This window comes from Myotis myotis, unplaced genomic scaffold (genome assembly GCF_014108235.1).
Source record: "Myotis myotis isolate mMyoMyo1 unplaced genomic scaffold, mMyoMyo1.p scaffold_m19_p_7, whole genome shotgun sequence".
NCBI lineage: Eukaryota > Metazoa > Chordata > Mammalia > Chiroptera > Vespertilionidae > Myotis > Myotis myotis.
The window spans coordinates 583,652-596,801 of record NW_023416379.1 but is presented as its reverse complement, the minus strand read 5'-3'; the positions used below and the strand labels follow the sequence as shown (position 1 = coordinate 596,801).

The following is a 13,150-nucleotide window of genomic DNA, read 5'->3' as shown; positions in this document are numbered from 1 at the left end:
TCTAGTTCATGGGGTGCTGTTGCTGGCAAGGAGGACCTGGCATGTGACCGTGGGCACTCTCACCGAACCCGGGGCGGAATATTCCGGACCGAATCGGCAGATGCGCCCAAGTCCTTTGAGCAGATCAAAGCGAATCCGGGGAGGGTGCCTGTCCTGAGGGTGAGGAGGGGCGTTGGTGCCTGTCGAGTCTCAGCCTTTCGGGGGAAGAGCAGCCCCGTGGGGATGCCCGGGTCCCCGTGTCGTGTAAACACTGCGCCGGTCGCCGTCGGCCGCCGTGCAGTTCCGGTTCCGAGCCACGGGAGGCGGCTCCTTGGCTGGTTTGTTTTTCTGTAAATGGGAATCCAGCAGAGACCGAGGTCTAATGTATCTGTAGTTGCATCACTTCTCATTTAAAAACTTTGAAGTGTTAGCTCCCGTTCCTGCCCCAACGTGGTGGTGCAGGGCGAGGGGCGCTGACGCTCCCAGAGAAGGAGGTGCCGTGTGGGGCACCAGAGGCTCTCAGGGGCGCGGTGGGCGGGCAGCGGCGGGGGTAGGGCTCCTCTCACGCTTCCTGGTGTCGGCCTCGCGGTTTCGGGGGTGGGGGGCGGTGCGGGGGGCTCAGGGCCCAGAGAGCGTGTGCGATGTAACCGGAAAGCCACAAGCACTGTGACCGTGTCAGCGTGGGAGAACATACGTTTGTAACAATTACTGATGGTGGTTTTGGAGCCCAAATAATCTCATTCCTTGTTTCCCCTCGTAGGTTCCATAAACGAAAAGTTACCTCAACGGGAAGGCGCGGGGAAAACAGGTAACTGCTTTAAATTTAAAGTGAATTCCCATGACGATGTCTATTGTATCGGATCCAGCCTGTGCCTTAAACTAGCTTCTCAAGTTAACATGCAAATGTGAGCTCCTAACGAGAGCCAAGGCAGTCTGTTCAATATCCATCCACAGACGTGGAGGCTGGGCGTGTGATCTGCCCCCTGTGCCCACCCGTGCCCCCGGTGCCCACCTGTGCCCTCATGCCCACCTCGGGGCTTTCAGCCTGGCTGGTGCCGGGACCCCCGTCGATGGGGAGGCACCCCTCCCGCGGCCGTGCCGGGGAGAGGAGTCACGTTCGGTGTCTGGGCTGTGGCACATGCGATCCCAGTGCCTCCCTGGCAGGACGGGGGTCTGTTATGAAGGGAGATGTGCAGGTTGGCACAGGAGCAAGTGCCAACCTTGCGAGGGGCCCCTCTTCCTCTCGGTGACGCCCCTCGCTGTGCTGGGCTAGCTCACACCCACGGCCAGTCACTGGCCCAGGCGGGGACCTGCCCAGGCCTCAGCCACACCCGCGACCCTGATCGTCCATCGATTGTCCTCCTCCAAAGCCCTTGGATGAGCGAAGGCTGTTCTCAGTGGGTCCTTTTAAGGGTTTCATATAAAACCGAGATTATTGTACAGCAAAGCCACGTGGTGCACGCAGGGACACGCCGGCTGGCCCTCGGAGCACACACGTGCATGTGAGGTCCCTGGGCCTAGGGGCGCACTGCCCCCGGCTGTGTCTCAGAACCCAAACCTTACACCTGACCAGGAAGCCCAGAGTCTTTTCAACGAGTTAAATCAAGATGATTCATTTGGAATATGAGTCGTCAGTGAGATGACCCAGTTCATTCGTATTCCTGGTCCCTTTCCTCCAGTCTCTGCTCTGCCACTCTTGGCCCCGCCCCTATCCCCTCCCCCACACCGAAGGGGCCCCCCAGTGTCGTTCTGCTGCCTAGTGGGGGGGACAGCAGTTCAACCAGGAGATCTTCATCCCCGCCCGACCCCTCGGGGAAACGGGCACAGCCAGGGTGTCCACCTGCCCAGCCCCTGCCAGACCCCGCCCACAGCCCTGCCAGGCCCCGCCCACAGCCCTGCCAGGCCCCGCCCACAGCCCTGCCAGGCCTCCTCGGGACCTGTGGCCACCTGACCACCTGACCTTTCAGGCTGAGTTTTCCTGGCACTGGGTTCCTGGCTCACCCCCCCGCCCTGTCACCCCACGGGCAGCTCAGGGTGCAGAACCCCATCCGGCCTCGCGGGCCTGTGGCGGAGCCTTGCACACGCGTGTCGAGCGAGCCGCTCCCCAGCACGCGTGTCTCCCACTCGCCCCCTCGCGTGGCCCCTGCATGTCCCGGGTGGGGGTTCGCGTTCACCTGTGGGCGGTGTGCAGACCGTAGCCTCACCCGCACGCACACTCACTCGGCTTACTCTCATGCTTGTAGTCTCCTTGCAAATGTTTTCCGTTCTGAATTCAGATGATGCCTCAGCCCCCGCGCTGGACACCCAGCCTCAAGGCGACGAAGAAGGTGAGGGGGGAGGGGGGAGGGGGGAGGGGGGCAGGCCTAGGGGGGTCCGATGCGGGGGAGGGCGCTGCTGCGGGTGTCCACGCTGAGCGGCATTGGGGCCACCCCACGCCGTGAGCACCCACTGACCCCGTGGACCTGAGGGCTCCACGCGCTGTCCTACAGCAGAGCACGAGGTGTCGTCCTACTGAAAACCCGTGCGCCGAAGTTCTGAAACGTGGATGATATAAAACAGGTGTTTCGGAAGAGCAATGGCGTATGGCGGGGCCCCTGTTCACGTGTCACACCTCCCGCGTCGTGGTCACGCCCCGGGGGGCCCGGACACGCTCCGTGACGTCCCAGGAGGCGTCTCGGGGACACTGCACCTGTCGTCACGTGGAGCTGTGCTTCCCACTCTCGGCCGCTCCTGCGCTGTCTAGGGTGTTTGCCGTGCGCCCCAGATCTTCAGGTCAAAGGGTCAGGGTGTGAAGACAAAGGGTGTCCCAAAATTCATGCAAGAAGTAATTTTGATAGAAAACACAGGTTTATAATTTAAAATTGTAAATTTTTTATTGATTCATAAAGTATACAGTATAGGGTTATGTGTGGAATAGCATATCGGGTAAAAGGCCTCCACGGCTTTGCTGGCACATACGCACTCTTTTGTTGAAATTTTCCATGACCGTTTTGCATAAATGTGGCTGAATTTCGTTGATACATTTGTTTCTCAACAATCACTCGTGGATTTTCTGAACCCCAAATGTGACAATTTTGTCGATTAACCAAGCCATCAAGATGAAAATGAGCCTCATCGCTGAAGATGATTTTGTTCGAAAAATCAGCATCCCCTTGTTGTTCCATAATCCATTCAACGAACTCTATTTGCTGTGCGTGGTCAGTAGGCTTCAGTTCTTGAGTCAATTGAACTTTGTAAGCATAAAGATGCAAATCTTTCATGAGAATATACTGATATGCTATTCCATACATAACCCTATACTGTATACTTTGTGAATAAATAAAAAATTTACAATTTTTAATTATAAACCTGTGTTTTCTATCAAAATTACTTCTTGCGTGAATTTTGGGACACCCTTTCTAAGGGAACAGCATAAATGAATCTGAGCGTGAAGGTGGAATTACACTGTGCTTTGCAAACAATAGCTTAAATAAGTAATAATAACAACCAATGTGGGCATAGCCTATGGGCTCCCCGTGTGCCCTGCAGCATGGCCCCCTGGACCCCCAGAATCCCATGTCACAGGCAAGAACACAGGGGACTTGTCCGAGGTCATGAGGCCGGTGCCTGGCAAAGCGGGGCTGGACCTGGCCGGTCTGCTTCCGCGAGGTTCTCAGGCGGTGACGTGACTGACCAGCCTTTAAATACTCCTTTATGCTTGTTAACCAAGTGCCCACAACACGGGCTCCCAAAACGCTTGGCGCAGAAATCACGCCTCACTTGTGTTGGACCTTTCCGCTGAGTGCGACCCGCACGCCGTGCGCACGTCCGTCTGGGCCTCCCAGGACGGTTCGGGTAAGCCCACGTCGGCCACGTGAGGCCTGTCTGGATCCTTCCGACGTTTGTTTATACTTTTGGATGAAGAGAGAAGAAAATATTCTGAAAATATAAATGCACACGATTGTTTCTTGCTGTCGTGTGCACAGAGTTATCTCGTAACTCTTTTTAAAAACGTGCAACATGTACTCATTATATTGATGTTTTTGGCTCTTAGGCTACCTGCCGAGGTCTTTGAGGGACTGTATTTTCAAGATGAACTAAAAATGACGGCCCCTTCGTTTGCTTTGTTAGATATCGCCTCGCGTTACCCGACGCTGTGGACGGAGCAGGTCAAAAGCCGACAGAACAAAACCAACAAGCACTCAGGTACCAGGGCCGGGGCCCCAGGCGTTGTCTCCTCGGGGTGGAGTGTGGACGGCACGTGTGTCCTTGGTTACGGCGTGAGCACCGGACCCCATAGTTCAGATTTCGGTGTTTTTATTACGTGTTCTACAGTCTCTGCAGGGTTTCTCCGTAGGTGCCCAGCAAACAGCAGCTTCAGATAAAGATGGAATGTTTGCTAAGTGTGTGTTTTTGACTTAGTGCCAGGGATGTCGAAACACGTGACTAATTTAATTCATAATCCTCAAAACTGCGTGATGGCTTTGCTACAAATCGACAGACTTTACCTTTTTTAAAAATACATATTTTATTATTGATTTCAGAGAGGAAGGGAGAGGGAGAGGGAGAGGGAGAGAGAGATAGAAACATCAGTGATGAGAGAGAATCATGGATCAGCTGCCTCCTGCAACGCCCCCCACTGGGGATCAAGCCCACAACCCAGGCCTGTGCCCTGACCGGGAATCGAACCCTGACCTCCTGATTCATAAGTCGATGCTCAACCGCTGAGCCACGCCGGTCGGGCCAGACTTCACCTTTGAACCTGACATTGGACATTGCAGACAGGCGCGGGCTGCCGCGTGTCTGGTCCGTGACCCGCTGTCCGTGAGAACCAGCCGTGTCTGCGTGTCCCCGGGCTGCCCGAGCCTGCATGCACTCCCTCGCCTTCCCGACGAGCCTCCCCCGATGCGCCCTGAGAGAACGCCGCGTCCAGGGCTCAGTGTCCGCAGCCTGAACTCCCGTGGTCGATTTCGAGGGGCGTATCGCAGACCTGCACACGCAGCCTTCGCGTCCGGACCTCGTCACCTGGGGCCCAAAGCGTGTTTTAACGCCCTTGTACGTAAGACGTTCACAAGTCTATCGACGTTTGGGACACTGAGTAGTTCAATCGCCATGTGGACCCGGACACACTGTGGTTGCTCAGTGACTGTGAGGAGGGCAGGTCGCCTCCGTGCTGGGGGCTCCTCCACAGGCCCGGGGCGTGGGGGGAGGGGTGTGGGGGCAGGAGACAGCATGGCGTTGGCGGGGTGGAGAGGGAGCGTGGCGAGCTCTGCACAGATGGCGCCCGCCTGTCCATCTTCTGAGTCAGGCAATACCTGAGGGGAGTCTGCCGCCCATTAGCTTGGCCCCCACTCCTCAGGTGAGTCCTGCACCCCGACACGCAGACGCTGATGTATTCCCAGGCGTGCGCTGCTGCCACGGAGGGAGGTGGGCAGCGTGGGGTCCTCACCAGGCGTCCTCTGTCCTGCTCTGGGTAAACTGAGGCACTGGCTTTTCTGTGTGGAGGACAACATGTTGGTGCTCCCCCTGCTGCCTCCGTCACTTCAATTCTGATCTCTGGGGGATGGGGGGGGGGTGTCTGACGGTCTGGGGGTCGGTCTGAGGGTCGCTGTGTGACGTCCCCCCTGGAGTCCTGGCGGCTGACAGCTATGCACAGAGCAGCCTCCCCTGCCAGCTCCCGGTCGCCCAGGCTGCCGTGCCCGGGCCAGCCGAGAGGGCGCTGACAGGGGCGGCGCCCAGCCCTGGGGGCCGGCGTGTGTGGCCATAGGCGCTGCCCGCCCCCCCTGCCCCCCCTACCCCCCCCCCCCCCCCCCCGGCTTATCCAGGGCTCCGGGGGAGGCACAGCTCGCAGACACGCTGAGTCTGGGCCACTGGCCATTGGTCTCGCTATTTATTTCAAATCGGAGGTTGGTGATCCTAGCGCGTCTGCTTTCTGTCTCGGCCCGTGGCTCTCCCACATCCTGCGCGGGAGACCCACGGGCGTGGGGCTGGGCCACGGACGCTGGGCTCACAAGGCCCCACCCCAGGCAGAGCCGCCTCCAGCTCGCCAGCCTTTTCATTTACGGGCTCTGCGGGCTCTGCATGAGCGGAGACCAGGCCCGAGTGCTCACCCCTGTGATGCACCTCCCTTCCTTGGGATAAAAGGATTCCACCCCCCCACCCCCACACCCCCCCACCCCCACCCCCCCACCCCCCCACCCCCCCACCCCCCCACCCCCCGACCCAGAGAGCAGCCCGCCGCCCGCCTCCTCCTGCTCGCGATGTTCCCGGCGAGGAGGGCTGTGGTTTTATTGCACATTAAGCTCAGTGCCAAGAGATAGTCATCTTCTGATTCTGCTCTAAGTCCTGGCAAATCGCATTCCCTGGGGAAGAGTCAGGCCCATTCTGTGTTCTTTGTTGGTTTCTCAGTTTTAAAATATTCTTCCCCCCATTCTCTCATTTCATCGTTTAAACGCAAGCTTGCAAAAACATCAAGTACCAACGAGACCTTAAGTGAGGAAGTTTTTGGTCATTTGAAGAGATTAAAATATGGAAAAAAGAACGCAAATAGCTCCTCTTTTATTGTTTAAAGTATTACAAAGAGTAATAATCTCCGTTTTTCCTAACTGTAAAAGGGGGTTGTCCTCAGATCAGATGGAATCCTTAGATTTCAGTGTCCAAACTGTGGTTCTATAACTGGGCTGCCGCCTACTTCCCTCTATTTTTTTAAATGTTTTTATTGATCTCAGAGAGGAAGGGAGAGATAGAAACATCAATGATGGAGAGAATCAGATCCGCTGCCTCCTGCACATGCACCCCCCCCCCCCCACACACACACACACTGGGGATCCAGCCCACGACCCGGGCATGTGCCCTGACCAGGAACCCAACCTGGGCCTGCAGTCTGCAGGCTGATGCTCTACCCACTAAGCCACACCAGCCAGGCCTCTTCCTGGTCTTTCATGACACGTTGGCCCGTTTCTTTCCATTGCCGAGTCCTTTTCCATGGCCTGACGGACTTCTGTCCATTTGTCCGTCCCCTGAGGGGCCTCCTGGTTGCTTCCAAGTCCGGCGGTTGTGGCTAGCGCTGCTGTAAACGTCCGTGTGCAGGTTTCGCTTGGACCTCGGCTTTCACCGTTTCGGGGACACCACGGAGGCCACTGCAGGACCTGAGCCTGTGCAGCTTCGTCAGGACGGCCACACTGCCGTCCAAGTGGCCGCCCCATCTGCTCGCCCACCAGCCAGGGGATGACTCCGTCCGTGGGGCCGGGGAAGTGGGCAGGGGTGCGGGGCGGGGGAAGTGGGCAGGGGGCGCGGGGCCGGGGAAGTGGGCAGGGGCGCGGGGCCGGGGAAGTGGGCAGGGGTGCGGGGCCCGGACACTCAGGAAGGAGCGAGGTTTCAGGGCAGCTCCTGCCCAGCTCCGCTGGGGAGGGTGGGGGGCTCTCGCTCAGGGTCGCCCCTGAGCCCTGCGTTTCAGGGGGTGATCTGCGTGTGGGGCCACGTGACAGGAGGCAGGGGACCCTCCTCACCCATCCCGGATCTGCCCTGACCTCCGTGCGGTCACACAGCCCCCGTCCCTGGCTCCGGCGGCCGGGGTGGGGGGTGGCGGCTCCTGCTCCCCGTCACATGGCCCCAGCTCCTCAGGGTGTCTGGGCGCACAGGACGGGCCGCCGCACAGACTGGACCCGGCGCTGCCTTATTAGGCGACGCGCTTGGTGCCAGACTCGCCGTGTCCTGAGCCCTGGGAGCTGCACAAGTTAAATATTTAGAATCTGTCTATTTGCCCATTTCTGCCAGACACGTCTGCAGCTTCCTCCCGACAGGAGGAGGGGCTTGGCCGCTCAGGTCGGCAGGAGGTGACCGGCCTGGGCAGCGGGCTGAGCGGGCTGTGGCACGCTGGCCTCCTGGGGGCCCGCTGACCGCAGGGCCGACCGCAGGGCTCGGTCTGCAGCTCCCTGTTTAAACCCAGTTATTCTGTGATTTAACTTTTACAGCAGATTGTACCATGGGCATTAGACATGTGTTTTTGATGTGGGACGGGGTCCCCTCAGCAGGACGGGGTCCCCCCAGCAGCCACCAAGGCCCGCAGGATGCAGGCCACCACCTTCTCCCCGAGGAGGAGGACGAGGACTGTGTCCCAGGTTTGGGTGTCTTTGCAACGGAAGGCAGGCCAAGCAGGGGGTCGGGCCTAACTGAGGAAGCAAACCAGCTGTAAACATGGGGGTCACCAGCTCGGAGAGCAGCAGGCTGGCGGGGGCTGGTCGCTGGGATGGCCCCAGCTGGGGCTCCATCAGACACACATGGCTGGCCAGTGGGCGGCTCCCCTGGAACCCTGGAGGCCTCCCTGCCTCTGTGATTAGGGCACTGCTGCTCTCGGGGTCACTCGGTCACGGTCAGGGCTCCCCCCTCTGTGATTAGGGCACCACTGTCCTCGGGGTCACTCGGTCACGGTCAGGGCTCCCCCCTCTGTGATTAGGATGCCACTGTCCTCGGGGCCACTTGGTCACGGTCAGGGCTCCCCCCTCGGGCTTGGAGGGGCGGCTGTCATTCCCCGATGGTGACACCCTCGCAACAGCTGAGCAAACCCAGCGTCCGTCCGCCTGTTGGCAGCACACGGCCGCCGACCAGCCGTCAGCAGGTCAGCACGCGGCGGTGCATGGCCTCGACCTCGGGCCTGGGTCCCGACACGGCCCCCGCGGCTCTGAGTCCAGCCCAGGCCGGGGCTCCCAGACTTGGCTCCTCAGGGACCAGCGTCTCGGAGCCGAGGGAGGGAGGGAGGCCGAGGTTAGTGTGGAGCGGCCTGGCCGCCCGGGAGGGTGGACGCGTATCAGCTCTGGGTGACACCGGCCGTGCGACTCTGGAAAGGACCTCACCTCCCACCCCGCGCCCTCAGGCGGCCAGCGTGGCCACACCCCGCATGGGTCAGGGGTGAGGGTCGCTGGAGCCGGGCAGCTCAGGAGCGAGGGCAGGCAGTGGGGTGAGCGCAGCCACCTGTGGGCGGGAGTCTGAGCTCCCGGGAGTGGTCGGCCCCATGCCCGGCTGGACAGGACCCTCGGAGGCTGTGGCGACTCTGCAAGTGAGAGCACGTGTGCTGAGATGCTGGAAGGTGCGCAGAAACGTTTTCTGTAAAGTCTGTCCCGTCAGAGGCCAGCCTGGCCCCTGAGCCCTTCCTGCTGCTTTAGTTGGTCCGTCCGTCCGTCCGTCCGTCTCCAAACACCTACTTGCAGACCCGGCACCGCCTTCCCTTCACGTTCGCAGCAAGTGGCACGTGCGTCTCAGCGACCACAGGCGGCTGCACGCGGCCCCCAGGGGAGCAGGTGCGGGCGCTCAGCATGGACTAGGCTTCGGGGGTCGTGAGCCGTGCCAGGAGGGCCCGGGAGGGGGCTTGCTGGGTGCGAGCTGCCCAGATATGGTGAAGGGACTGGGGTCGCCGGGGCGGGTGGGGGGGCTCGTGGCGCCCAGGCCCTGGTTGGGGACCGTGACTGCGGAGGGGGGAGCGGAAGGGGTTTTGGAGGCGCCGTGGAGAACTGGGCTCCGTGTGGAGGCTGAAAACGGAATCACTTTTCCCATTAGACGTCATGGAAGCGGAATTAACCGCCCCAGACCCCGAAGGACCCCGTGTTACCCTTCCTCATGCACAGCGCTTGTCTATTGCACCGTCTCGTCTATGAATAAAAACTCTAAAGACAAAGGAGCATGACGTTTAACAAGAGGAACGGAGACGCCCAGCAGAACATGAGGATGGGATGGTATCAGCAGCAACAAAAGCAAGAAACACGGACGCACCCCCCGCGGTCTCCGGGGTCATCGACGCGAGTTAGCGGGGGACTGGCTCACCTGCGCTCTGCTCTCCCTGTTGCCGGGGGGGGGGGGGGGGGGGGGGGCGGGACGGGCTGATCGCCAGGCTCAGCGGGGAGGGGCTGTTGGGTGAAGGGAACCGTTCGGATGGGAGACGGCCGAGCCGTGAGCGCGACTGGATCGCAGGGCCCTGAGAAGCCGGAGTTCCCACGGGAGCGGGTTTACCGGACCCAGCGGCAGAGGTCACCGCCCCTCTGCCAGATGTTTACAGGAACAACACGGCTCCTCCCGTGCGCAGCACCACCTCGCGAGCTCACCCCCGGCAGAGTCTGAGAGCCGGGGGGCCAGTCGGTGGTGGGCCTTCCTACGTGGAGCTTTCACGTGCGACCGACCGTCCTCAGGGATGGGCCACGGCTGTCCCAGGGGATGTCTGTGGCCGCAGCGTGTCCTTGGATACGCGGGGCAGCGCCTGTGCCCAGAGGGTCACCCCACAAGTCCTGCCACTGGCAAAGCTTCGCGAAAGGGCCAGGTGAGCGGTGAGGTCAGCGATGCGTTTCCCAGGCAGCCGAAGGGAGCGTGTCGCCGCCATCGCCGCGGGCACAGCTGCATCTGCAAACACTCAGCTCAGCCCCTGGGCTTCCTCACAGGGTCCAACATCCTTGGTGGCCGTTTGGAGAGAAATGTGGCCATCGTCGCTGGCGGGCCACGCCGTTCCCAGTCACCGTGGGAGCGAGAGCCTCTCCTTTACGACACCGAGTGACACAGGGCCAGGCTGTGTGTGTGTCTGCTTTTAAAATTTTGTTTTTATTGAGTTTTGAGGGAGAGAGGAAGGGAGAAGGATAGAGGGATAGAAACATCGATGAGAGAATCACTGATCAGCTGCCTCCTGCATGTTCCCCGCTGGGGTCAAGCCCACAACCGGCAGGTGCCCTGACCGGGAATTGAACCAGCAACCTTTTGGTTCATGGGCTGATGCTCAACCTCTGAGCCATGCGGCCGGGCTGCTCATGGATCTGTTTGCTGAACAAGATCGTGAGCTGCTGAGGGACTTGGGGGAGGCAGTTGGTGTGAGCTCAGCGCACACCGGGGCGGTGGTGTTCCCAGGAGTGAGCGGGGAGCCGCGTGCAGGAACCCGGCACCGCCAGCCCTTCCTCCCGTGTCTGTCCAGAGCACGCGTCAGCTGAGTATCAGTGTCATGAAGACCAAGTGCCCAGGCCTGTGTCAGACTCTGCTAGAGCCAGAACTCTGTTACTTAAAGTTCTTAACTTACAGACAAAAAAGGAAATCCGCTTCTGGGTAGCGAAAGCCACAGGGGCTGTGGGGGAGCCACAGGCCTCAGACCGCGGCTCCCAGGGTCCCGGAGCGGCCCCCGGTCCGGACACTCTCAGAGGTCAGCGCCTGCGCGCCCCGGGGCGAGAGCGTGCACGTGGCTGTGCCCACGGGCCCTCTGCAGCCTGAGCTGGGCTCCCCCGCAGCCTGAGCGCCCCTGGAGGAGCGGACGCCTGCCCACCGGGTCCTCCCGCACCTGTCGTTCAGGCAGCGCTGTGAGGACCTGCTGTGAGACGTTGCTGCCCGACATGTCGGCCTGGAGGACGGGATCTCGCTCCCCGGTGCTGGTGCCCCTCCGGGGGCTGCGGTCAGCTGGGGAGCCGCCGCCAGGCCGTCTGAGAACCCGAGGGGTCCCACGGATTCCTGTTTCTTCCAGGACGCCCACAGTAAACACGCTTGGACAGGCGCTAGCAGCCACGGTGACGGGCAGAGCTGGCCCCGCGCACACACGTGCAGGGAGCGGAGGGTGACCCATGGCAGGTGTGACTAGGCAACGCCCACCTGTCCTGAGAGCCAGGCTTTCGCTGTGCCCTCCGGCCCGTGGTCCGTCTGTGCGATCCCACACGCAGCCCCACTCGGCGCCCTGTGCCCTGCTGCCTCCCAGTGCCGGCCGGGGCTGAGCATTGAGTCCAAAGGCAAACGCAGACCCAAGAGCGAAACCTTTCCCACCGACTTCAACAGTATTTTTAAAGACTTTTACTTCATTTGTCTTTGATTTTTCAGATTTTGAGCTTAGAGTTTCTTTTTTTATTTGTGTGTTTTCAGCAGTAAACAACTATGCCCTCAGCTCATGTGCAGAGGAACCTGCAGTGTGTGTATAAGTGTGTGCATGTGTGTAGGTGTGTGACTGTGTGTGCATGTGCGTAGGTGTGTGGCTGTGTGTGTGTGTGTTGGTGTGCGACTGTGTGTGTGTGTATGTGACTGTGTGTGCATGTGTGTAGGTGTGCGACTGTGTGTGTGTGTGAGTGAGTGTGTGTGCACATGTGCACAGTGCAGGGCCTTTTATACAAGCTGTGCTCACCAGCAGAAGGTAACATGTTACCTTCTGTGTATTAAGCATGTTACACTATGTGACCATGTAGAGGGGAGTCTGTGTGAGGGCCCTGCTCCAGGAGGGTCTCTGTGGACTTGAGTTTCCTGACTCAGAGTTTTCACAGGTGCCCCAGCTGTCCACATCTGTGTGCGGGCCTGTGTGGGGCATGTGCAGAGCTGTGTGTGGGGCGTGTGTAGGCCTGTGTGGGGTGTGTGTGGGGCGTGTGCACACATGTGTGCGGGGCCGTGTGCTGTGTGTACGGGGCGTGCGCGGGCTGTGTGCCTGTCCTGGGGCACTCACCCCGCCGCCCCTCGCCCTAGCGTCCTCGTGCGACCAGGAGCAGCAGTCGGCACTGGAGGAGGCCCGGCAGCCGCGCAACGACAACGTGGTGATCCCCGAGTGCGCGCACGGCGGCCTCTACAAGCCGGTGCAGTGCCACCCGAGCACGGGCTACTGCTGGTGCGTGCTGGTGGACACGGGGCGCCCCATCCCCGGCACCTCCACCAGGTGAGCCCTAGGGCGGGGCGGGGGGCAGGGGACCCCCACAGTTCCCCCGTACCTGCCCTGCCCAATGCTCTGTGCTTCGCATCCATGGAAACAGTGGCCTTGGCCATGGGGACGAGGAAACTGTCCCCTGAAGGTGACCAGGAGCTGACGGAGTGACCACAGCTGGTGGGCAGCGTGGCCTTGTGCGGGCGAGTGTGGAAAGCCCTCTGCCATCTGGGGTGGCGGGGGAACCTGAGTGTGTGGGAGTGTGGGGGAGAGTGGGAGAGAGTGGAGGAGGGTGGGGGAGGGTAGTGTGTGGGATGGTAGTGTGGGGGAGGGTGGGGGAGAGTGGGGGAAGGTGGGGGAGGAGGGGGGAGGGGGGAGGGGGGGAGGGGGGGAAGGTAGTGTGGGGGAGGGGGGAGGGGGAGGGGGGAGTGTCCCAGTGTCGGCCAAGGAGCCAGCATTTCACACGCTGAGGGCGCCGCTCCCCGAGGGCTTTCTGTGCCATGAAACACGTGCCCCCGCGGTTCCCACTCGGAAGAACGGCTCAGGGCCAGGTGAGCGGCG

General features: G+C 60.8%; 1 protein-coding gene across 4 annotated transcripts in view; it reads left to right on the top strand.

Annotated features, from left to right (window-relative positions):
- Positions 1–13,150, top strand: part of SMOC2 (SPARC related modular calcium binding 2) — a 73,650-nt gene that overhangs the window by 39,610 nt on the left and 20,890 nt on the right. Inside the window, exons 5-8 of one of the 4 annotated variants that reach the window (XM_036317510.1) lie at positions 740–787; positions 2,223–2,306; positions 4,090–4,164; positions 12,418–12,604. In XM_036317510.1, coding sequence (XP_036173403.1) covers positions 740–787; positions 2,223–2,306; positions 4,090–4,164; positions 12,418–12,604 — 394 coding nt within the window. The remainder of the gene's footprint in view (positions 1–739; positions 788–2,222; positions 2,307–4,089; positions 4,165–12,417; positions 12,605–13,150) is intronic. The other 3 variants (XM_036317511.1, XM_036317513.1, XM_036317512.1) reach the window with 3 other exon arrangements.